We start from the raw sequence: 25,403 nt of genomic DNA on the forward strand, positions 1-25,403 counted from the left end.
AATAGTGTATATTATAAACATTTGTTGACTTTATGCCTTATCAGGACATATTTTTAAAAAATATATTCTTTATAATTTAAATATAACAAAAAAGAGAGTACAACAAATAGCAGTCAGGAAGAGTACTGGGCTGGAGAGATGGCTTAGTGGTTAGGAGCTTCTAGCTGCCCTTGCAAGAGGACCTTGGCTCAAGTCCCATCATCTATGGGGTCACTCACAGCCATCTGTAACTTGAGTCTTAGGCGATCTTTGGATACTGAACACACATAATACACAGGCATAGATGTAGGCAAAACATAAATAAAAATAAAATAAAAATAAAGGTTTTAGAACATTATCAAAAGCCTCATAGAATGTTGATGAGATATGTGCTTATTATTCTCATGCTACCTTTGCAGGTTTTAATGAATTTCATCTTTAAACCTGACCTTATGAAGTAGCCACGTTAAATGAGTTCATTGTTCAAGGATACACAGAGGTATAAAACCAGGGAGGGCTCATGCGCCTAGAACCTGTTCTTTGGAGCCAAGTGCATTTACGTTTGGATTTCAAAGACAGTACGATTCTTTTAAATGAGTCAATTCAAACAAGAACACAAAGGTCTTGATGGCTTTTTTTAAAGATGCTGATGTCAGTAAGGAAGATAGACTTGGAAACTAACACCTTTAGCAGTTGCCATATAAATTTAATTCTAACTTAAAAATAAAATGGTGTCATACAATGATTCATTGTTTTGGTAAGAGGCATGGTAGAAATGAAACTCAGGGTTTTGAAAATGCTAAGCCTGTGTGCGACCACTGAGCTATGATGCATATCACCTTCTTTTTGCTTTTGGTTCACGGCACCCATGAGACCACTGGCATTGTGAGTGTAGGGATGTCAGAGTTCAGTGGCTTGATATATTATCCATGAATGTGCAGTGAACTCTCACTGGATGTGTTATCCATAAACATTCAGTGAACTCTCACTTGATGTGTTATCCATGAACCTGCAGTGAACTCTCATTTGATGTGTTATCCATGAATGTGCAGTGATCTCTCATTTGGAGTTTCGTATGATGTCTTTCACCATTTCTGCCCTTCTGCTATTTCCCCCTGAACTTGGAGACCTGCTCATGCTCATGCCAATCCTCCCCACATCACTGGTCCTCTCCTATCCTGATTGCAAGATTGTGATATGAAAGGCACACTCTGTTTACTTGTAAATGAAGTGATTGGGTGACAGGATTGCCTCCTTTTGCTCACTAAAATGGCATATTTCTCCTGGGTTTTGTTCCAGCTGGGCAGTTTTTACTGCCAGCAGTACAACACCCACCAGGAGAAAGCAAATAAACGACACAGTGCTTGGAGCCTGGAAGTCGCACCTCTTAGTGAAACTCATAGCATTGGGTAACATTTGGGGGTGAGTTGCTAACTGCTTATGAGAGCTAGCTGTGGAAGGTAAGTTCTAAGATTCCTTCACTTGAAGGGAAATTGTTGAATGGTAGGCTCCTTGAAAGAGTTGTTTTTGTGTATGGCAGTTAGTTTGTGATGAAACATTAACCCAAACTACATTTTAGGTAACTTGTTAACCTTGCCATTCATTAGATTGCCTTAATCATGTGATTAGCATTCCTTGGTAGAATGCTTGGATAGCATGCACAAAACCCTGGTAGGATCCCCGGACTTGCATAAAACTTGGCATGGTGGGAGTTCTAGACCAGCCCCTACTTAATGAGAAACAGATCAAACAGTTGGTTGACATGTTGTTTATGATATTGGAGACTAAACCTAGGAACTTATATTAAACAAGTGTTCTACCACTGAGCCATTCCCCAAACTCTTTAAAAAAAATAACTCAACTTTTTATTTTTTTTTTATATGTTTCAAAGGTGCCCAGGCAGGCCTTGAACTTATGATTTTTTTTTCCTGCCTTAGCTACTCAGGACTGGGACTATAGGACTGTACTACCAGGTTCAGCAGGTTTGAATTATTTTAAAGATTTTATACCCTTCATATTAATGGTAGGTCATAACAAATTATTAAAAATAAAAATCATATAAAATCATAAATCTAAAGCCTATAGGAACTTTTGAACCTAAAATATACTCACTTTACAAATGTGTTTATATATATTAATTACAATCCTTTTTTTTTTAGTAAAGTTGAAGGTTGTTAGGAGGAAATTTGAACTATTCCAGTACGTCATTTAATGTCAGGAGGAAAAGGGCTTTTGTTCCATTCTGTTAGGCTGGCTTTAACAGAATAGTTTTGGTCGATGGAATTTGTGGCCTTTAGGGAATTGTTAAATATTAATAGAGATGGTTATAACCTTCTTGTTGTTGCTGCTTTTGTATATGTTTTGTTTGTTTCCTTGACTTGTATAGCCAGGAAATTACTTCACCCATGGTGTCAAATAGTTATGGCATGTTAAAAATCTCAATGATTACATTGAATGATGCGTGTCTCTCCATCTATTAATATTTTGCTCTTATATCTTTCAGGACCTGCTGAGGTTCCCATGATGTCACCTAATGGGTCCATTCCTCCCATCCATGTGCCTCCAGGTTATATCTCACAGGTATGACCTTTGACTGGCATCTTCACTCACTTGTTTGCTTTCTGTTGCTGTGATAAAAACATATACCAAACCAACTTGGGGAAGAAAAAGGTATATTTTAGCCAAGGCAGGAACTCCAGGAAGGGGCTAACTACTGCCTTGCTCCCAGGCTCACTACTCAGCTATCTTACATTTCCCAGGCCTGCCTGCTTAGAGGATGCTACCTCCCACAGTGAGCTGAGCCCTACATCAGTCAGTAATGAGAATTGTCCCACAGACATGCCATAAGCTACCTACTGGAGACAGTACTTCTGCGATTTCCTCCTCTTCTATGTTAAGTTGATAACAAATGGGGTCAGGAGATAGTGCTGTGATTTTTAGGGCACTGCTTGACACTTCCCAGGTTTTGTAACCTGAAGTACCAGAGTCGGAGAGAGGGAAACAGAAGGCCAGAAGGTTGTCTACCTGTGAGCTTGGTTACAAACCTAATGTCTGTATGAAATTCCTCTGTGGAATCTTGTGTTTTAGAAGTCCATCTGTCCTATAACTCAGATAGCTCAGGTTTAACCCGTGTAGTCCAGGATAACCTTGAACTTCTGGTCTTGCCCTCCTGATCCTCTTGCCTCCATCTCTTGAATGCCGGGTTACAGACATACATTACCACATCCAGCTCAAGACAAAAATTTTAATGGATAAAAATCTTTCTGCCTGGATAAGAAGGAGTGTTTAGAGTTAGAGGTTAGGGTACCTGCGAAGTTTGGGATGCCTGAGATCCAGTGAATGTCTGTATAATTTGAGTTTTGTCCAAGGCTCAGCCAATCCTTATATCTCACCATTTCCCACTACTAAACATTTTTTCTCATTTTGCTCTTTTATTGGTTCTTCGTAACTGTAAGAGCATCATACACATGATAGAAAAATTGGGAGAAAACTTCAGAAGAATAGGAAAAGAAAATATTTACAGTTTTACTCATAAGAAATGATAATCACATACCCTCCTTTTTTAAACATTTTTTTCCCTTGGTACCCATACCTTAGAAACACTTAAAAAAAATCAGCAATTTTCCATTATTAATATTTTTGGGGGGTTGGTTTTTTTTTTTCTTTTGTAGGAAGAATAAAAATGGAATGGTACTTAGGAAAATTGTTGAAGCTCAGGCAAGAATCAGTGAACATTTATCTTCCTTTGATGTGAAAAACAGCTGTTCCTTTACCATGCAAGGCATACTACAAACACTATAATTTTATCTTTTTTCCACCCTTACTAATGGGAGCCAATTTGACATTTTTGTTTGAGTTGCCAGTTTGTTGGCCAGTTTTCCAACTGCTGTAAATAAATGACTTGTTTTACACAAGTCTTTGTCCATAAGAATCAGTAAACGGAGAGAGGGTGCAGACCAGCCACTTGATGGGGTGGGGGTGATGAAGGACAGTCATGCCACCAATCGATTAATAGAGAGGAACAAGTACAGTCAGAGTTCTTCTGCTCTATCCCATTGATTTTGAAAAATGTTTCATTCCACTGAGCACAGTGTGGTTCTCACCATTATGACCATTATGACAGGAAAAATAACACCTTTCTTTATGCTAAAGGCCATTAAGGAACACTAGTTAAGATTGGACACTGGAATCTGGGAGAAGCTGTGCCTAAAAGCCTGCCTTTTCTTGCTGTCGGTGTTGCTGTTGTTATGTTAAATGCAGAGTATTTGTGGAAAATCCTACCAGAGGGGGAAAAAAAAGGGGGAGAAATTTTCTGCCTTAGGATATTTCTGATTCAAAAACCTTCTATTAAAATTAAAGTAGAAGCGTAAAAGCATAGCTGAAAGCTTATTATTGAAGCACATTGACAGACCTTCCTTCCCAGCTGACAGCTCTGTCAGGGAATGCTAGAAGATTCTGGAAGTATATAATACGAATGGAATAACTGTGATTTAGGATGGGAAAGGAAGAGGGGACACAGTTGTGAATCTTGTAACCAGCTGTGTAGACTTTTTTTCCCAGGGCCTGGAGTTGAAATCAGCAAGGCAAGATCTCTATCAGCGAGTTGTCCTTCAGCTGGAGCTATTTCAGTTGGGCTTTGGAGCACAGGGTGTGCCCAGAGTTTATTAACCTTCAGCAGTAGATTATATCTGTAACAGAATGCTGTGGTAAAGTGTCTGAGAAACATAGCTTGTTGTTAGTATGAAAATTTTGAATTTAAAAGGCAGCAGGATGTATGTTCATCTTCCAGGGCTGGACAAATTCCACACTTCAAAGGAACAAGGCGGGTGGAACCCAGTGAAAAATGTCTGGGATAACTTATCATCAGAAAGAGATGTAAGGAACAAGAAACACAGTTGTCATGAAGTTGTGGGAAGAGAGTGCCTTAGTCAGGGTTTCTGGTGCTATAATGAAACACTGTGACCAACAACAAGTTGGGAGTAAATGGGTTTATTTGATTACACTTCCATATTACTGTTTTCATCAAAGAGAAGTCAAGACTGGAACTCAAGCAGGGCGGGATCCTGGAGGCAGGGGCTGAAGCAGAGGCCGTGGAGGAAGGTTGCTCACTGGCTTGCTCTCCATGGCTTGCTCAGCCTATTGACTTGAAGACCCAGGACCACCAGCCCAGTGATGGCTACACCCACAATGGGCTGGGCCCTCCCCCATGATCACTAATTAACAAAATGACATACAGTCTGATCTTATGGAGGCATTTTCTCAATTAAGGTTCCCTTCTTTGAGATAACTCTGGTTTGTGTGTCATGTTGACATAAAAACAAAGAGAAGCCCCACTTCAGCTAGGTGTTTGTCGGGACTACTTAGAACTGGTCCATTCTGTTCTCTCCCCAATGTCTCTCCCCAGACACATGGGTGTCTTACTCAGATCGAGAGCCCACTTAGAATTAGAGTAATGTAGGTTGGTGAATGAGACCATTGTCACTCAGCCTTGCTCACATTCATGGTGTTCTGTCAACCACATCTCCTCATGGTAAACATCCGTCTCAAGACAATGTCTTTTCATTTCATAATTGTGTATATTTTTACTCATTATGTGGCCATTTGAAATACTCTGAGCCATTGTTTGTACAGCCACCCTTTCTTACCCAGTGGCCTTTAAGAAATAGGCATTCTGTTCTCCAAACACCAGAGAAGAGGGTGATTTGTCCTGTCTCTGTCACAGGACATAATACATTTTATATATATATATCCCCAAGAACTATCATTGCTTCATGTGGATTCAGGATCTTCATGTGTATATAAACGAAATAGGGCCTGCAGAAGTAGCTCCATTGGCAAAATGCATGCCACATATCGTTTGGGTCAGTGACAGATTTCACATCTTCTGGAAGAGTGTATCCCCCAGTGACCTTGTAGCTGACTTAGTTTTTATATATATCCTCTGTGGTATTCGTATAGTAGTACTGTCTATTGCTTGCTGTATTTCTCAGAGCACATCCCATTTGTTAAGTGAGGTATAATTATATGAGAGAAATTCAAGCAGAGTAATAGAGCACCTAATAACTGAAAAATAGTATCAGAGTGGTCTATCTCTATAAGTAATGAAACATTCTAAATGTGTAAAAAGGAAGGGAATACCAAGATAATCCAGTGGAGAAAATAAACAAACAAGAACCACCCCTCCACCAAAAAAACCAAAAACAAACAAAAAACAACAACCAAAAAAAAAAAAAAACCCACAATCATTTCCACTATTGGTGCTGGGATGACTGGATTCTCCCAATTAGTGACATTGAATTCTGAACTTTTCATCTCACATCCTACACAAACATCATCTCACAATGGATTGGTAGCAAAAGTAAAAACTAAAATTTTGGGGATAGATGTTCATAACATTATTTATAATAAATTTTTAGACATGATAACATCAACCGTAAAGTAAAAAGAGAAAATATAGTATTAACTGTTTGTAAATTGAATTTGTGTGTGTTTTATAAGAGATCAAAAGAAAAGTTCAAGCTAAAAGTAAGAGAATATATGCTGTGGGGGAGTTATAAGAAGTGACATGTATCTATAAAGTGTGAAGACCTCCTGTGACTCAAGAATGAAAGAACAACATAATCCAAACAATGTCTTATAAACATTGTAGCTCAGTGGCAGAGATTTTGCCTTACACAGCCAAGGCCCTGGATTCATATTCAGCACTGCAAAAATAACCAATCAACTTAAGGGCTTAGATAGTCTACATTGTGGTGACGTACAAGACCAGCTAGGATTTGAAAAGGTGTTCATCATGTATCGCATACTCTGAAGTGGCTATAGTAAAAAAGAGAGATAGTGTCAAGATATACTAACCCCAAGGAAACAGGGAACACTCATCCGTTGTATATGGTAGTGTCAGATAGTTGACCCACTCTGGACAGCAGTCTCAACTGGCGAAGTAGGGCTCCCATACAACCCAGCAGCAGCATCCTCAAGTGTGTAGGCAAAGAGACTGGAAAACGCATGACTGTACAAACACATGCTCACAAAAGTTCCTCACAGTGACCTCAAGGTGGGAACAGCCCACATGTCTGTCAGCTTATGAATGGATAATGACCATATCATGATAGGTAATTGAAAAGAATTGAATTGAGAAGAAACGAGGCACAAACTGCACACTGCACCATCATGGCTATGGAAAATATCCACAGTTAGCAAATCCCCAGAGACCTAGTGATTGCCAAGGCCTGGGGAGAGAGGAATGGGGAGTGACTAACTGCTAACAGGTGGGTGTAGTATGTGTTTGGGTAATTAAACTGTTCAGAAAGTATACAGTAGTGATGGTATTCAAGCTGGTGACGATGTAAAAATTTACTGAATCAGGCGCTGTCAAAGGATAATAAATCATATTCAACAAAGCTGTTACACAAGAGAGGGGAGGCAGTGATAAACTTACTGTGCTATGAAAAGGCAAATAATAACAGTAGCTGGGGGAAAGCCCTGCCCCTCAGTGCTTTCGGTGTGGCATTGGTGGTAGGAGTTTCTGTGACAGTGACACTGTGCTGAGTGATTTAGTTTTGTCTATGATTTTCACCCTCTGACTACATAGGAGGAGCCAGAGGGCCAGATTGCATCCCAGGCATTTCTGAATGTGCTGGATTCTTTTCCTCTGCCCACCATCTATCTAAGTCAGTGTAGAGCCTGCCTTGATGGAGGCACTCCTTCCCCAACAGTGTGAGTGTCATTGGGCAGTGTGCCTGCCTCTGTGTCTCCAATGTACAACGGCCTGCTACTTGTGTGTGGATGATCTGTTGGTGTAAAAAAACTGAGGACAGAGGCAAAGCACATAAAGACGTGATATGACACAAACACTTCAGGTTGGAGAGAAGCCTTGTTGGGTGTCTTAGTAAACGGTGTTGTTATTGAGGAGCTTGAAAGCCTTTAAAAGGCAAACTGATGCATTCAGTAAATAAATACATGAAATGCTGGTGCCAGTCGTGTGAAGATAATCTTAGAGAAGACAGACTGACAGGCACAGTGATAGGTGGCTGTGAAAGTGCTGTCAGGCACAGCCAGCATTTATTCTGGTGAGGAAGGCCGCCCCAGGGACCCATGAGCCACTGTGGCCTGAGCACCAGGGGGAATCTCATCATTTGACTTGGTGGCCTCTGATAAAGCAGGATTTCACCCAGTTGATTGACCTATGGAGTTGAGGAAGACATGAGAAAAACTCACCTGACCTTTTTTAATGAGAGAAAGCTCAATTGCTAGAAAGTACACATGTAAGATCATGTGTTCATGATTTCGCTTTTTGTTCTGACAACATATTTGATGAAAGCATCAGTCGATCATGGCAGAGGAGGCACAGAGGCAGGAGCATGAGGCAGCTGGTCATATCACATCCACAGGAAGCAAAAAGAGATGAATGTTGCTGCTGGCTCTTTCACTCCTCTTCTGTTCAGTCTGGGACCCCATCCTGTAAAATGGTGCCACCCTCATTTAGGGTAGGGCTTCCTTAATCAACAGGCCATAGAAACTGCCTTACAGACATGCCAGAGCTTTGTTGCCATAGTGATTCCAAATTATGACAAGCTTGATAGTGAAGAATAAGCATTACAAAGGGAACTTAATCCTTTCGTGGTCACTACTATCATCTTCCTAACCTAAAACATATCCAGAGCAGTGGTTCTCAACCTGCAGATCATGACCCTTTCACAGGGATCAGCTAAGATGGTCAGACAACAGATGTGTACATTACAATTTATAACAGTAGCAAAATTATAGTTATGAAGTAGTAACGAAAATAATTTCATGGGGTCATCACCACATGAGCAACTATATTAAAGGGTCCTAGCATTTCAGACAGTACTAATAGTTCATTTGGAAATAATGTGGCCATCAGTGGAGGTCTCGTTCCAATTTGTGATCACTTCCCACTTAACTTTTCCATTTTTTTTTGCTGTGTACATATATGCCTACTTGATGTTACAAGGTATAGGTCATGATGAGGAAGGCTGCTCTGGTTAACCCAGAGTCTGACAGGGCCTGCCTTGCTCAGTGTGCATCGTGCCGACTGAAGCAGCTTCCTTCCATCAGCCCTGGGCTGTGGTTATATGGCCCCTTCCCTTCCATCATTAGCCCTGGGCTGTGGTTCTATGGTCCCTTCCCCTCCATCATTAGTTTTCTGGACAATTTATGTGTAAAAATGTCTCAAGCATGTGCCCTGAGCCTTATTTTCCACCTTTCGAAATCTTCATGCTGACACAACAATGTGAAAAGCATATGGAAAGAGCTGACCATCCAAGTGGGAAGCCACTCTTCCCAAAATGACTGACATAATAAGGGAAATGTCCAGAGTTATACTCTTCTAGCCATCTTTTGGGCAAAGTAGTTAATGGGTCCATACTCACTGGACTAGATACACTTAGCTGGGCAGAGAAAAGAACCAGATTGAAAATGCATTTAAATTTGATTTGTGGGCCAGCAAAGATGACTCAATGGGTAATATGCTCATCACCAATCCTGACAGCCAGTTAGTTCCCTAGAACTCTCATGTGAGAAGGAGACAGTTTCTGCAAGTTGTCCTCTAGTATCCACATGCACATTTTGGCACATGGGCTCACGTGTGTGTATGTGTGCATGTGCAACACACACACACACACACACACACAGTGATGAAAATCTTTATTTTGGTTGTTCTCCACATTTAGTCGTCAATGAGAGCCTCTGTGGAGAACCCATAGGCTGAATGGGTAAAGTCACAGAGGAATTAGCTAACATGTAAGTGTTAGCCTATGCTGCCTCCTTTTTATAACCATAGCCCATGGGGTAACCACTACTTGGTTCCACCATTAGCATTTTGAAAGCCATGAACAGAAGAAAGTGTAGAGGTCTCCCTCTGCCCTGACCCTCTTGCCTGCCATCATGAGGAAACTGGGCTCTTTCAAGCTTGGGTCTGCTGAAGACACTGTTATGTAAAAAGCGATGGGGCATTCTACAGCAGTGAGTGTGCCTGGGAAAGAGAGGAGAGCCTGGGTATTCCCACACTATTTCATCCTTCACTTATGCTCTACCTTGTATGAGGAACAATTACAGAACTAAAGGAGTGTGCCCCCAAAAGGTCCCTTGCCACAAGGTGGTGTGCAGTATGCGTCTCTCTGCACCTTCTCTCCATCTCCCTGACCAGAATTTTCCCTTGTACGTCCGTCTTTTGTTTCTGTGATCCTGACATCATGGGATTGTAGAATACAAGGTCAGCAGGAGAAAACACAGAGGAGAACTGTTCCAGCAGTTATTTGTTTGTATCTCCTTCTTGCTCATTTGTCATTGCTGTATTTTAACACTAAAGCTCCATAGAGGTGGTACATTTTCATTTCTGTTCAGCAGTGGATTGGTACCCAGTTCTTTGAAAGGTGCCTGGCATGTCATAGACATTTTCAACACTTGCTGGGTGGTAGGGTCATTTCTACCTTACAAGGGAGGAATAAATTTGAGTGCATCTTGAGTCCCTTCTAATCTGAAATGAGGTGATCCTTCTGTTTATTTTGTACTTCACAATGATGATTATCTGAAAGCCTAATTAAGTCTCTGAAGCCACCTCACAGAGTATGGCTGTTTGGCATTTACTATACTTACACTCAAGAACCATAGTTCATGTTCATGGTGGTATTGACATTGAAGCAGCATCACACCCAGAAACAGTTTCCGAATTATTTGTTACATCACACATACCACATTTGATTTTATCACATAGTCACTACACTGTTTCTTTCCAAATTAATAACTCCTATGCCTATCTGATGTTTCAATTTATTTTTAGTTATGTGTACCAGTGTGTCCCTGCTTGTCTGTATGTGAAGCAGGTGTATGAAGTGCCCACAGAGGCCATAAGAGGTCACCATGTCTCCTGAAGCTACAGGTACAGAGGATTGTGAGATACTGCGTGGATGCTGGGGACCAAGCCCAGGTCCTCTGTAAGAACGCCTACTGCCCTTCCTTAACCACTGAGCCATCTTCCAGCCCATCTGATATTTTTTTTTTAAAGAAAAATATACTTTCTCAACTTTCTGGGTGAGAAAAATGGACTGAAGTCAGGTAACTCTTGGCTGGTACACACTCTTCGAAGCTGTGTTTCCTGTGATCTGTAGTTACTTCACTTTGTGATAGGTAGTGTCTGGGTATCATCAGAGTCACTTCCTTCAAAATGTTTTACGTGTACTTGTCATTTGTGTGCACCTGCACATGTGTGGGACCGGAGGACAGCCTGTGGGAGTCAGGTCTCTCATTCTACCATGCAGGTCTTAAGGGTTACTGCTCAGCTCCACAGGCTTTGATTTACTTGTCAAGCCATCTCACTGGCCCCAAATGAATTCTGTTTTTGGTTTGGTTTGGTTTTGCCTTTTGGAAACAGCTCTATCTGTCCTGGAACTAACTTAGCTCACTTAGTAGACTAGCCTGGCCTCAAACTCACAGAGGTCTACCAGCCTCTGCCACCCGAATGCTGGGATAAAAAGTGTGAACCACCCCTGTCTGACTCTCAAATGGATTCTTAATCACTCTGAGAGAAGGAATTTGTTGGCAGGTACTGGAACATTTTAAAATGGGAAATGTAATACTTACAGAGAATGGTTTTTAAAAGATGATATACTAGTTTCTTTTGCTGTGTTAAATTAAATAACAATGTGCAGCATGATTTTGTTGATCACAATAATTTTGTAGTCGTGGTAAGCATAAATATTGTTGACATCTGTATAATGCTGTTATGGTATGGGAACATAAAGGTTTTTATAAGTAACAATGCCAGAGAAACCGCCAATACCATTGTAAGTTGTGTGTATATTCATAATCAAAGAAAATAAAAATTGACAGTTTAGAAGTTGGGGAAAGTAGCCTGGGGTTGTAGCTCAGTAGTAGACTGCTTGTCTAGCACAAGCAAGCTCTGGGGTTTGACCCCTAGCAACACCGTAAACAGAAAAAAGCACAGCTAGAAAAGAAACAGAGTGCTTTGTGAAGCCAGGGTCCTCTGGTGCTGCCATCTCACTTGGGAGAGGTCCTGTTTAAGGACTGGGATCCAGTACTTGGCAAGTCATAGTGGAGCATGCATTTGGAGCTTAGAGTCTTGGCTCTGTCCATCACTAGAAATAGAACAGCTCTGTTTCCCTGTTTCCTGATGCCTGGGGCCTAAATCCTAGTGGGATAATGCAGGCAGAGACAGTGTTCCAGACACTGGCTAACCTTTGCTAGTTTAGTAATCTTGTTGGATCACAGCCTCAGTCTCGAAAGCCTGTCTGTGTTCTTCCTGACTGCATGGCCATGAGTGAGAACTTGAAGGAGGGAGACACCATTGTGAGGATGCTATTTGCCTATTGAATTGGTGCAGAGGGCTCAGTTCTGTGTACTGGTACCTCCAGAACAGTTGCTGATGTCCTGAGGACATGACCATGCCTGGGTAGCCGGAGAGGGTTGCTTTAATATCAGAAACACTTATACCATAGGACCTCTGTTCTTTAAAGCAATGAAGTCTAAAAGAATTGCTGTGTTTCAGGAGTGACTGGAAATTTAACTTGTTGTTTTATCTACATGTACCCAGTGCTTTGGTGAGTCACACCTGTGGAATGAATTTGGTCTGACTCTCTCCCCACCCCCAATAAATGGAGTGATGTGTCTTGTCAGCCTTGGAGCCCTGGCTATTGAGTTTATCAACTACCTTACTCATATTAAATTACTTAATCTCACTTGAATATGTTTTATGTAGAATTTAAGACTGTGATCATTTTATTATTTCTGTGAGTTAGATTCTGTTTCCAAGCACTCTATGAATTATAAATTGATGCAGAAATTGCAAAACTCATTGCCATTGCCTTTAATTGTTATAGTCAATTAATTTACATTCCTTTCCCACTTTGGCCTAGGCTCAGAGTGTTCCTTTGTCCCCCAGTCTGGTTGTGGAGCAACCCATGCTCTGTCCATATTTGTGCCCTGTTCACTCTCTAGATCCTGCCAGACCATGAAAGCAAGCTTTTGTTTTGTTTTCTGCCTCCTGCTCTTCAAGGTTCTTTAATTCTTGTACCTTTGCAGGTTGGTGGGGTTAGAAAGAAAGCATTTTGAGAACAAAGGAGTGTATTCAAATTCCCCCAGAGCATTCCAGTTAGGCATTTTTCTTAGAACAGAAAAGACACTTAAAATGTGCATTTGTTTTACAAGACCCATTTCTAACTCTTGGAGTTAAAATTGGTTATCATTCCTGAAAGTTCTATGTTTGGGTGAGCTATCTTGACTTCCCTTAAGAATACCCCTCTTTCTATAGTTGTGTGCTATAGCTCTATGCCTTGGGATTAGTGAGGTGATGGACAGGGTAATGGTGATGGTGACAAGGTTTTGACAGTGGTATATGCCACTCCCTGTTCCAGGAACTAAAGGCATCTTGGCTTCTTTCAGGTTGAAGACATTAAAACATAGCAACTGTGAATACTGAGTTAGAACACATGTGCCCTAACTCTTAATGTTTGACTACTTGCACGTTAACTTATCAGCCTTCATAATTTCCATGTAATTCTATTATGATGAAGTGATATATTGGCCACCGTAAAAGACCCCAGCTTGACAACATAACATCATTAGCTGCATTTAAATCACACTCTGTACTCTGTGTCCCTCTGTCTAACACAGCAACCTCAAGTCTAATTCTCCAGTAGACAGGGAGCTTATATGGGACATCTGGGTTTGGTGTGGGAATTTGTCTCTTAACCTCACCCCACCCTGTTCACTGCCCCCACTAGATCATCTTAGGTTTTGTCTCAGGACTAGTCTGGTTTTGTTTGTATGTGTGTGGAGGTGGTTTCTTTGGGTCATATGTATTCAAACACATGAGTAATTAGATACAGGTTTTCCCAATTAATATGGTGTATGTATGCCAGCCACTTTGTCTTTGGCACAGGACAGCAAGTATGCACAGCATCTGACATCTCTCACTTGTCTGCCTCCTTCTGAAGGCAGATGATGGGGGATGAACAGCTATTAATCAAGGTGAGGATGCATATAAAGAGTTGGGTCCACTGGTGAGAGGGATGTGGTGCCTAAGTTCAGATGAGATAAGACTGTTACCAGTACTTTCCCCAACAGCCTAGTCCCACAGCCTCATCATCCCAAAGTAACACACAGAGATGCTGTATTAGATATAAAGCTGTTGGCCTGTTACTAGCATTTCTTATTGGCTAGCTCTGTCTTAAATACTAACCATTTCTATTAATCTGAGTATTTCCACATGGTATTATCTTATTGGAGAGAGGGTCCAGACCTCTTCTCTCAAGTCCCTACATCTTGACTCTCCTACTACATCTCCCAGAATCCTCCGTGCCTCCTAGCTCCACCTATCTTGCTTTCCTATTGGCTAGCAGAGCTTTATTCATTAACCAATAAGAGAAACATGTTTACAGAATGACATCTCCCATTATCTCCTCTTTTCTGTCTAAATAAAAAGAAGTGTTTTAACTTTAACAAGGTAAAATATATAACAAAACAGTATCAAGTAAGAACTATAGTTAACAATATTTAGTCCATTAACATTTAGCAATATTCAAAGAAAATCTATCTTTGTGAATCTAAAGTATTACATGTAACTTATATTTAATCCTAACTAAGGGAAATTATAACTATCTGTCTTCAACTCCACCAAGGATTACAGAAGGATAATATATAAATTCTAGAAATGAAAGAGATATCTTGTTACCTGGACAGTCATCCAAAGTTCTCCTGTAAATTGGCACATCCATCTTCAGCCTATAGGCCATAGTGTCTGGCAGACTCCTCAGCAAAGCAAGAAACTTAAAACTGTCCACCTGTATTGGCAGATTATCAGTCACTTTTCTCTGTGTCCTGCAGACTGTCTGGCAGACTCTTCCATGAAGCAGGAACCCTGTAGCACTGTCCATCTTGTTTCGGCAGTCACTTTTCTGTGGGTCCTGCATATCCAGTTTATGCAGCATAAAGTCAAACAGTCCAGATAAGAACAGTATCTTGCACAAATGGCTAGTCTTGCCATATAAGGAGTAAACTCCTTAACAAGTTTCTTCGATGCCCATCTTCCCTTCTGATGCACTTGTTGTGGCCAGGAGCAGTTGTGGCTCACTGTAAAGAAAAACCCTAAACCATTTTAAATACCATATTCTGTAGGTCTTTGAGAGGTTTGAGGAATATTTAGCCATCTCAAATATATCTCTGTATATCTAGAAAACCTAAGTTTTGAATATCATAGATAACTATAGTCTGCACTAAATCATACATTATATGTTTTAATGAGCTATATAAACACAATATCTAAACAAGAGGAGAAATATACATATCACAAAATTGACCTTAAATTATATCAGTAAATGAAAATCTGTTCTAACACTAAGTATTCATTTCTATCCCATAATCCCCTTTTTGCCTTTAAAAAGAGATTGGTTGTGATCATTAACCATTTATAACCAACCCTATTTAAATGAAAATAAACTTTTATAAATAATATTTGGGAATTTGTACATAGTTCTTTCCAAACTGCTACCTGCTGGTAGGGGGTGCTGTCATGGGGATCCTAAGAAATCCTGGCTGTGGTCTGCAAAGCTGCCTTGTCCCAGCTGTTTTGAATGTTGAATCACCTGGGACACAGTTTTAGGGGGACTTGCTTGGTCAAACCAGGTTAGTCTGGAAGGAATCCAAAGCTTTTTATTTTCTGTGAAAAAAAAAAAAAATAGAAATTGTTTTCCCCAGTAACCTGTCCTTTGACTTAAAATTTGAAGTCAAAGCATTTTTAAAACATATAAATTTGATTAATTCAGCAGCATTTATTTTACCAGTTGTTGCTATTTCCTCAATAGCCAAACTGTATGAAGACAACACAATAGCATAAGGTATCCAGACTCTCTGTGTATTTTCCATTTTTATGTGCCCTTTTTATTATTCCATTTCTTTCACTTTTATTTTTTCATTTATTGAGACAGGGTTTCTCTGTGTAACTTTGGCTGCCCTGGAATTAACTCTGTACACCAGGTTTACTTTGAAATCACTGAGTATTGCTTGTCTTTGCCTCCGAGTGCTGGAATTAAAGGTATTTGCCACCACACCCAGCTACTCTCTTTCATTCTATTTTTTTCTCAAACCATTTTATCCTCTTTCTTTTTCTCTCCCAAGCCTAAGTATATTTTAACCACAATGTAAACAATTAGAGGCTTTTCTTTATCTTAATCTATCTTTACTGTAAATCTTTCTCTTTTTCTGGCCACAAGTCTTCTATCTGAAACAACAGCATTGCTAAAATGAAAGCCACAGCTGCTTTAGCCTCTGTCTATCCAAGATGGCATGTGGGGGGGGTGTATGTTTACCCCACCAGCACTGATAGCTGTGCTCAGTACTTACTGTCTTGGTCTACGCTGCCATCAAGTAGTATGTTGCTGGCTTGGAGATGTGGTCACTGCCACTGCCATTTGCCGTACACAACATTCAGTTGTTAGCAGGGTTTGCATCTTATGCTGAGTCAGGAAACCTCCCTTAAAGGAGCCTTGCGAGTCTCCGCTTGTCTTTAGCAAAACAGCCCACCCGAGAAAAATGCTACTACCAAGAAGACTTGCTTGTCTCTGTTTTTTGTTTCTAAAATCCCTGTTTAAGCTTTTGTCAAGTTTTAAGTGGAAGATCTTAGTACCCACATTGTAGGTGCCATTTTGTTACGAGCACCTTTACCACCAGCCTGGTCCCACAGGTGCATCAGTCCCAAATAACACACAGGGACACTGTATTATATATAAAGCTGTTGGCCTGTTACTAGTGTTTCTTATTGGCTGGCTCTGTCTTAAATATTAACCATTTCTATTAATCTAAGTGTTTCCACATGGTCTTATCATCAGAGAGAGGGTCCAGACTTCTCTCAAGTCCCTACATCTTGACTCTCCTACTACATCTCCCAGAATCCTCCTTGTCTCCTAGTCCCACTTATCTTGCTTTCCTATAGGCCAACAGGGCTTTATTCATTAACCAACAAGAGAAACACATTTATAGAATGACATCTCCCATAGGACAATCAGATCTGGGCACTGTTGGCCATCAAGTTGGCTTTCTCCAGTGGACTGAGGAAGGGGGCTGGTGTACATGAAAGCCAAATGGTCACATATTTGTTTTACTTACTTTTGTTATATCAGGGAAGGCTTATTTATATCCTTAAGGTAAAGAAACTTGGATTCAGCCACCCTGCCCTAAGACTCCTTTAGCTGCTTTTACTTTCCTAAAGTTGCCCATGAAAGTACCATAGTTGTGTGGCCTGTGGAATATAACATGCATTTCTACAGTTCTGGAGGCTAAACATCCAAGAAGGCAGAATGCCTTCCAAGGCCGCTCTTTCTTCCATATAAATGAGTATATTCCTTAGGTGGCTTCACAAGGTCCACCCCTGGGGCCTCATCTCACTTTGGATTAAAGTCTACCTGCACACACGTTCTGAGGCCATGAATATGAGCACTTCAGCATAGGGAGTTAAGAGAAGGTTTGAGTGGAGTGCATAATGCAACTCACAGTAGGTACCATCTGAGAGAGAGAGCACACCCACCTTTCCCAGAGTTCTAGGCCTCCCTGGGGATGTGAGTGGCACTTGTGTTGATGCACGAAGTTCTGAATCCTGAAATTGTTGTATTTGGGCTTTTGTAATAGTACTGAGTAGAACCCAGGCTGTTTCCCCTCACCTTTGAATATTCAGTGGTTGGCTGTGGTTTGTGTCAGCAAGCCACTGCTGAGTTGAATATGTTATTTGTCTGCCTCCAGACATTGCCATAATTTCATTCACCCCAAAAGGAAATGAATTTGTTTTTCTGGTAGAGTTATCTATGGAGTTTGAAGGCATTTTGTTGCCTTGGGTATTTTGAATTGAACTTTTCAGATGTTTGATTTCTTATAGTAGAATTTACATACAAACACACACACACACACACAGAATTATGTTTATTATACAATGGATATAATTACCACCGTTTCTGAAGTTGCATTCTGACAAAGCTTCAGCCCTGGTTATTCTTTAGGGAAACCTGAGAATAATTTCCTTAGGTAGAGTTCATAATTGAATTTGATAAGTAAAGTGTAGGCAGTAGGCAAATTCTCATCATGTGCTTTTTTTTTTTATTATACTTAGTTTAGAATTAATACTTCATTTTGGGAAGATGAAAGCCAGGCCTGGTTTGGATAAGAAAGTGTTTCTTAAAGTTTCTTATTATGCATGTATATGTAAATATTTCTCACAAATACCACAGAATAATTTAGGGTAATTAGAATAGGGCTTCAGGCAGTTTTTATGTGCACATCAATTTGCAGCTTCATAAGGCTACTTATTTTTCTGACAAGGACCCTCCTGTGTATGTATATAAAGATAATTGATTCTTCAGAATAAATCTATTCTATTTTTATTATTTCTTAAAGATTTTTTTTATGATGTATACAGCATTCTGCCTGCAGGCCAGAAGAGGGCACCAGATCTCGTTGCAGATGGTTGTGAGCCACCATATGGTTGCTGGGAATTGAACTCAGGACCTCTGGAAGAGCAGTCAGGTCTCTTAAACTCTGAGTCATCTCTCCAGCCTCATACTTTATTCATTTTTAGGAACATTTTTAAAAGGATAAGTGTTCTTGTAAAACTAGTGAGAAGTTTTTCACGTCTATGTGTCAATTAGGTTTTTTGACAGACTTTAGAAAAAATATGCTTATAGCAAGTCAGAAGTTATAAAATGCTGAGAACAAATTATTTTCATTATAATCACTGCCCTGGAAAGTGGCCTCTGTAAGCTTTACTACATCACGGAAGTCCACGTGGCTGCCCCCGGAGGACATGTGGAGCTGTTGGGAAGTTCGTTGCTTCTTTGAACTTTGGGGATTGAATCTTATGAAGATGGAACACGTGGAATATGCCTTCCCTTTTTTCCTAATAGCTACTGAAAGGTAGAGAGGGATGGAGAACTCTGGGATAGCCATTTTTGTATCACTGGTAAGAAACACCCACAACATTGGTATTGCAGTTGTAGGAAGCATGTTCCATACAAGTGTGTGCTCCGTGTTTTAGATAGAGGATGAAATAGTGTAGGTCTATGCCTGCACATCCTGAGTCTTGCTTTAAAAACCACTACACATGGACTTGTAAATACCAGCTGAATGCTTAGAAGTAGCTTTATTCAGAACTGTAAGAACCGCAAAGGCTGCCCTGAGCTCCAGTACAGAATTATTTAGAGCTCCAATTTCAGTGAATAAATTTTGAGTTTAATTGGTACAGTAGACATTGTCATGTTAACTTTTGTACATATATGTGTACCTGTGTGTGTTCATGTGCACCATATGTGTGCAGGTGCCCACAGGGTCCAAAGACAGCATGTAATCCCTAGAGGTCTGGACTCCTGTGAGCCACCATGAAGCACTGGGAAATAAACCTGGGACCACCAGAAAAGCAGCACATGCTCTTAACTACCTAGCCATCTCTCCAGCCTCCTGTTTTCTTAACATAAACACCGGCCCATGGCTGTTAATTCAAGTCAGAAATATTTCATACACTAAACTGTAGACTAAACACTTAGACGCTTTCCAGTTTGGCTTTAGCAATACTTTTTGTTGTTGTTGAGGTTTTTTTTGTTTTGTTTTTTGTTTTTTGTTTTTCATGAAACTAAGCATAAGATACGTTTTTGTTGTTAGTCACAATTAAACTATTTTATTTTGTCCTGTTATCAACCCTGAGATGCAACTTAAAAATCTATTTCAATATACAGATTCAATTTCAAAGGTTAAAAAGAAAAAAAAAATCCAAAAATAAAACCTATCCAAGTATATGTCTCATTTTCTTAAATAATTGATTTAACCAAGTGTTGGTGAGTCTGGTCCCAGATTCTCAATTTAACTGTGTGTGTGTGTGTGTGTGTGTGTGTGTGTGAGAGAGAGAGAGAGAGAGAGAGAGAGAGAGAGAGAGAGAGAGAGAGAGAATGTGAGTGTGTATGCACTTGTATATATTGCTTTCTTTAATTTGAGCAAAGCCAGGCCCATATCTCTATGGCTGAGCTATAGCCTCAACTCCTGGAGTTTCTTGTCTTCTCCCTCAAGGGCCCCAACCTAGAGTTCATTCCATCCATTGTTTGAGCCCCACAGGCTTTGGAGCCCCTTAGCTTTCTGTGACTGTCATTTCATGCTTTCACTCCCTGTGGTGCCTCATAGCTTTGCTTTGTCATTGTGGCATCTGTCATCTGGACTATGTACATCCTTGCTTGTGTTGTATCAAGACTAGGGTTAAAACAGTAGCACAGCACCAGCCAGGTAGGCACCAACTGTCACAGCATTCTTCCCTGGTTGCCTTCCTAGAGATGAGAGGGTGCCTGGGCTAGGTTGTCGTGCCTGGTGTCATGGCCAGAGTTCTTGGTGAAATCAGGGCAGCCATGCACACATTTGAACATCCTGAGTTGCGATTGCTTAAGTGATTTGTTGGTCAGAATCCTTTCATTTTTCCTTCGCCCTAGTTCAGGTAAATGGTATTTTAGTGTACTTCCATGACTCTTGTCATCAATGTCTCTGTGTTTTCCTAATATCCATAGATTGTGGAGACTCAAGCAGCAATAGAGTAGATGGTCTCACATTGGTCTGTAAGCCCAGCCCTGAAAGCATTCTTACATGACCCATGAGTGTATGGATATATATATATATATATATATATATATATATATATATATATATATATATATCCCTAACATTAGTTTAAACATGAATTTTATTTACTTATCCAATACAATTATTATTAATCTCAAATTTGAATAAGTCCTAGATTTACTAGCAAAATGTTTCCTAGAGTTGGAATCATTCAATTAATGGGGAAGTTACTAATTCCTTTGTGTAATTAACAGGGTAATTAATAATATTTTGGTATCCATGGGTGTGCTTGTTAAAAGCATGCTAGTTACATACAGTCCTTTTGTTTTCTTCTTAGGTGATTGAAGACAGTACTGGAGTCCGCCGGGTGGTGGTCACACCCCAGTCTCCTGAGTGTTACCCACCAAGCTATCCCTCAGCCATGTCTCCAACCCATCACCTAACCCCTTATCTGACTCACCATCCACACTTCATTCAGAACTCGCACACCGCCTACTATCCACCTGTCACCGTGCCCGGAGATATGCCACCGCAGTTTTTCCCTCAGCATCATCTTCCCCCCACAATATATAGTGAGCAAGGTGAGTCTATTACAGCTGGCATCAAGGTTATTTGAAACTGGCTCTACTCCAAGAACTTGTGAGGCCTCCACGCTTTGTCTCCTATGGAATAAGCAAGGTAGAAAGAGACTGGTAAAAAAACTCATGGGCTGTGCCAAGCTTCCTGCCTTAGATTCTGCCTCAAATGAATCCTTTGACTTGGTGGGTCACAGCTCTTTCTTGCTTCTCCCCCTAACCAAGAGCAAGCAGAAGGATAGTTCATCTTTATTTTGGAAGTTAAGCAGCCATCTGCCCTGTGTCCTCTGCCCGTTGATGCATGTTTATATAATAGTAGCCTCGGGCAGAGCTGGACCCCATTATTTCTTTGGCATCATCATGGTCTGCCAGGAAAAAGGAAATTGAGGTGATTCCTGCCTCATTTCAAGTCTCAATATCCTTTGGGTTTTCTGAAAGATATATCTTGGCAGAACTCAACAATCATCTTGCTGTTGGTGTGGGTGTCTTGCAGCTGTTTTTAGCTTGAGACTAGCCATTACCTCAGCCACACTGTCACCAGTTGTTAGGTAGATACTTAACTGAAATGAAGCGAGTGTCTTTTCAAGTTCTGATGTGGGTTCTGTCTGAAGTTCTGACCATCAGAATGGATGCTAAGAAGCCAAGGGAGGTGAAAAATAGACTTTGGCTCTAGGACTTTGTAAAGGGCTCCTTTCACTTTGAGTTGGAGCATTTTACCACTTTAAACATTTACTGTGTTGGTTGAGAGGAATTTCTCTTGCACAACTTAGTCTTTGAGCAAGTTTCCCTGTTCTTTTCCTGCAGTATCACTCATCTTACCCATTTTCTCTCTACTGTTCATCTCACATCGTCATTTGTCTTTCTTTTTATTATAAACAAAAGAGAAATCTGAGATGAATATTTTAATTACATATCCTGTTGTAACTTAGGAATAAAATTTGATTATTTGGTAGTCAGGAGAAATTTAACATGCTTTCATAAAAGGGAGTAGGAAGGTCATAGCCAATCATGAGGTAAATATCACCACCTATATCAATCATTTACTAATTGAATCTTTATTTTCTTAATGACATAAGCAAAAAAATAATGGTATGAAAACATTTAGAAAAAAAAATTTGTTAACTTTTTGTATACATGGTCTCATTTGGAGCCAGGGTCATCTTAAACTCATAGCAATCTTCCTGCCTGTGCCTGACAGTTGTTGAGACCGTAGTCATGTACCCCTCACCAAGTTAATTAATTTGTGAAAAGGTATTTGGTGCTTTGTCATAATCCATATTAAATTAATCCAAATTAAACTTGAGAGTTGGTCAGAATGTCTGGTTGACTGTGACTTCACTGACATTCTGCAGAGTTTTGACCCCTGACTCACAGTCTTGGGATGCACTTATTTTAGCATGGGTACTCTAGGGTGCCTGGTAGTTACTCTTGTATAAATGATGGCTTTATAATCATAGGCAAGGTAAAACTGTGATTTCAACCATCATTAGAATTAAGCCAGCACTGTCTATTCTTCATTTCACAGTGTACTCTGATATAGTTTCATTAAAATAACACTGAACAGTAACATACAAATAATGAAAGTGTTACCTTTAGCTTCACATTAATGATGGTAATAAAACAAAATGTCCATATTCTGGAAACATCAGTGGAGCTTCCCCTCCTGATTTCTCGATGTGTATACCTTTAAAAAAAAAAAAATGAACAGTAACTCCTGGAACCATGAAAGTTTAGAATATTCATTCTTACATGGGCATCCGCGGTGACAATTTTAACTCTCAAGTGGAATATTTACACTATTTAGGACAGTTGCCAGCATCTGGCGCATGCCAGCATAGTTCATGTAAGCACGTTCTTTCTGGATATGGCTGTATTTGTTTTCTCACATTCTCTGGTTCACACTGGCTGTCTTGTAATGATGTAAATAGTCTGTGTAAACAGAAAGAACATAAATAGCGGGATTTTACCTTTGTAGACTGGAATATTCATCAAATTATGTAGTTTCCCATGCATCCCTGCTCAGCAATGTCTTGCTTTAGGTTGCTCATTCCAAGAAGTTAGGGTTAGTCTTCTCTTTTTATGCCCACAAGTGACATACAATTTATACAATTACTGTATATTTGAGAAGTCCTTTTATTTCTGAAAAGAGATAAGGATGCATTATCTGTGTTAAATATTGCCATTTTCTGTTGATGCCAAAAATAGAATTTATAAAATCACATATAAAATTTCCTGAGGTCAGAGAGGAGGCCCTGTGGTTCGGAGCACTTCCTGCTCTTGTAGAGGATGCAGCACCTTCGTTGGCATCCAGACATTATCTTCTGGCCTCCATGGCACATGCACACATGTGTACACACATGAAAAAATTATCTTTAAGAAAAATAAGTAAGGGGCAGAGAACTGGCTCAGCAGTTGAGATCATTGGTCCTAGATTCAATTCTCAGCATCTGCATGGTGACTCACCAATTGTCTGCAAGCTGCAGGGTGAGTGAACCCCACACTTGTGGGGTTCATGGGCACACCCACAGTGCACATCGTATATGCAGGCCACATAATCAGACACAGAAATTAAATTTACAGAAATGAAATGAGTAAAATAAAATCTCTCTGTTAAGATCCTAAGAACTGTTGTGAGTTGCTGTCTCTCCTCACCTAATTAGAAGTGCACAGTGAAGCAGGTGAAGCAGGCACCACCCATCACTCCCAGAGAGAGGCTTGAGATGGCAGCTGCTAAGTTTAGCTACAGATGGCAAAGATGACTCTTCTTTTTCACATTTCTTTGTCCCCTCATTTTATATCTTTGGTTACTTTTGACAACATTTTGTCACTTTATTCTCTTTAATAATTTTCTCCAATTTTGGCTTTTTCATACCCAAAATAATTTTTCTTTTCATATCATGCTATACTTTTCAATGGAAACATTGTTGTATCTCTAAGATTAGTTATTCCTTTAAATCTTTTGAGTCTATGTATATATGTAAAGGGATATTTTATTTGTTCTCTTTTATTTATTGACTCTACTAAAGACATTGAGAAAGGCAAGATCAAATTTAGTTATAAATTCACCTGCCATTGAAGTCTTTGAGGATAACCTCGTTGTCTTCATTTTTCTCCATAATTTATGGGAAATTCTACACATACTGTGTTGTTTTTTATAACTGATGATTTCTTGAATAGTTGGAAAGGAATACAAACCCTATGAACATATAATGTATTGAAAACATTGTTTTAAAGTATATCTTAAAATGTATATAGCACTATTTTGCATTGCTTCTGGCAGAGGACAGGTTATTTGACCTTTTAATCACTCACTGTGGCACACGTAGACTGAGGTTGTATTTATCACACGTTGATTTTTAGAAATTATCCCACTGTATGGAATGTCAAGCTACATCACCCGAGAAGACCAGTATAGCAAGCCACCACACAAGAAATTGAAGGACCGCCAGATTGACCGCCAGAACCGCCTGAACAGCCCACCTTCCACCATCTACAAGAGCAACTGCGCAACAGTGTACAATGGCTACGGGAAAGGTCACAGTGCTGGGAGCAGCGCAGGAGTTGGGGGTGGAAGTGGAGGTGGCCCTGGCATCAAAAAGTCAGAGCGAAGAGCAAGAAGCAGCCCCAAGTCCAGTGATTCAGACTTGCAAGGTAACCATGTGGACCAGGGCATTTTGAGGGTGTCATCTTTTACAGGTTTTTTTTTTTCTGGGAACCATTTGGCTCAACCTTATCCCTTTCTTAGAAAGGAAAGACTACGGTAACATTTTATGTGAATTTTTTCATCACGTTTCTTCTAAAAACTATATTGGAAATCATTTTCACATTGGCCTGCTTGTGCTGTTTTCATGCTACATTGAGAGATATGGAAGATAAGAAATTGAATCTTTTTCTGGCAAGCGTGAGCAACTTCTAATCCCAAGTAATTTCACCTCCTGAAAACAGCTGTAGTTATTTGATGTCATAATGAATCAGTTGGCTGTGCATGGCCCAAGCTGAAGTTGAGCTTCAGGCAAGGGTGGTCCTGAATGTCCTTTGGCATCTTCACTTGACAGATGGAAATGTGGTAGAGAGTCAGGCTCACCGTGAGCGGAGGCAGCAGCTCCGAAGGCTATGAGTGTAGTGTACACTTTTTAGGTTAAGCTTGTGGGGATAGATCTGTGGGGCTGAGGGGGCATGCTTACCTTTAATTACATTTTAAGTGAAATTTAGAGGTAGTCATTTTCATTGCTACAG

The 25,403-nt window shown here is 40.1% G+C and overlaps 1 protein-coding gene across 6 annotated transcripts in view; it reads left to right on the forward strand.

Moving 5' to 3' along the window:
* Fndc3b (fibronectin type III domain containing 3B) overlaps positions 1-25,403 on the forward strand; it is a 289,153-nt gene that overhangs the window by 143,248 nt on the left and 120,502 nt on the right. For all 6 annotated transcript variants that reach the window (XR_007834627.1, XM_051185896.1, XM_051185897.1 and 3 more), the window contains 3 exons: positions 2,483-2,559; positions 20,930-21,173; positions 24,528-24,818. Coding sequence is in view for 5 of the 6 variants with exons in the window: in XM_051185896.1 (XP_051041853.1) it covers positions 2,483-2,559; positions 20,930-21,173; positions 24,528-24,818 (612 nt within the window). In the remaining variant the exon portion in view is untranslated. The remainder of the gene's footprint in view (positions 1-2,482; positions 2,560-20,929; positions 21,174-24,527; positions 24,819-25,403) is intronic.

Source organism: Phodopus roborovskii, unplaced genomic scaffold (assembly GCF_943737965.1).
Source record: "Phodopus roborovskii unplaced genomic scaffold, PHOROB, whole genome shotgun sequence".
NCBI classification, from domain to species: Eukaryota; Metazoa; Chordata; class Mammalia; order Rodentia; family Cricetidae; genus Phodopus; species Phodopus roborovskii.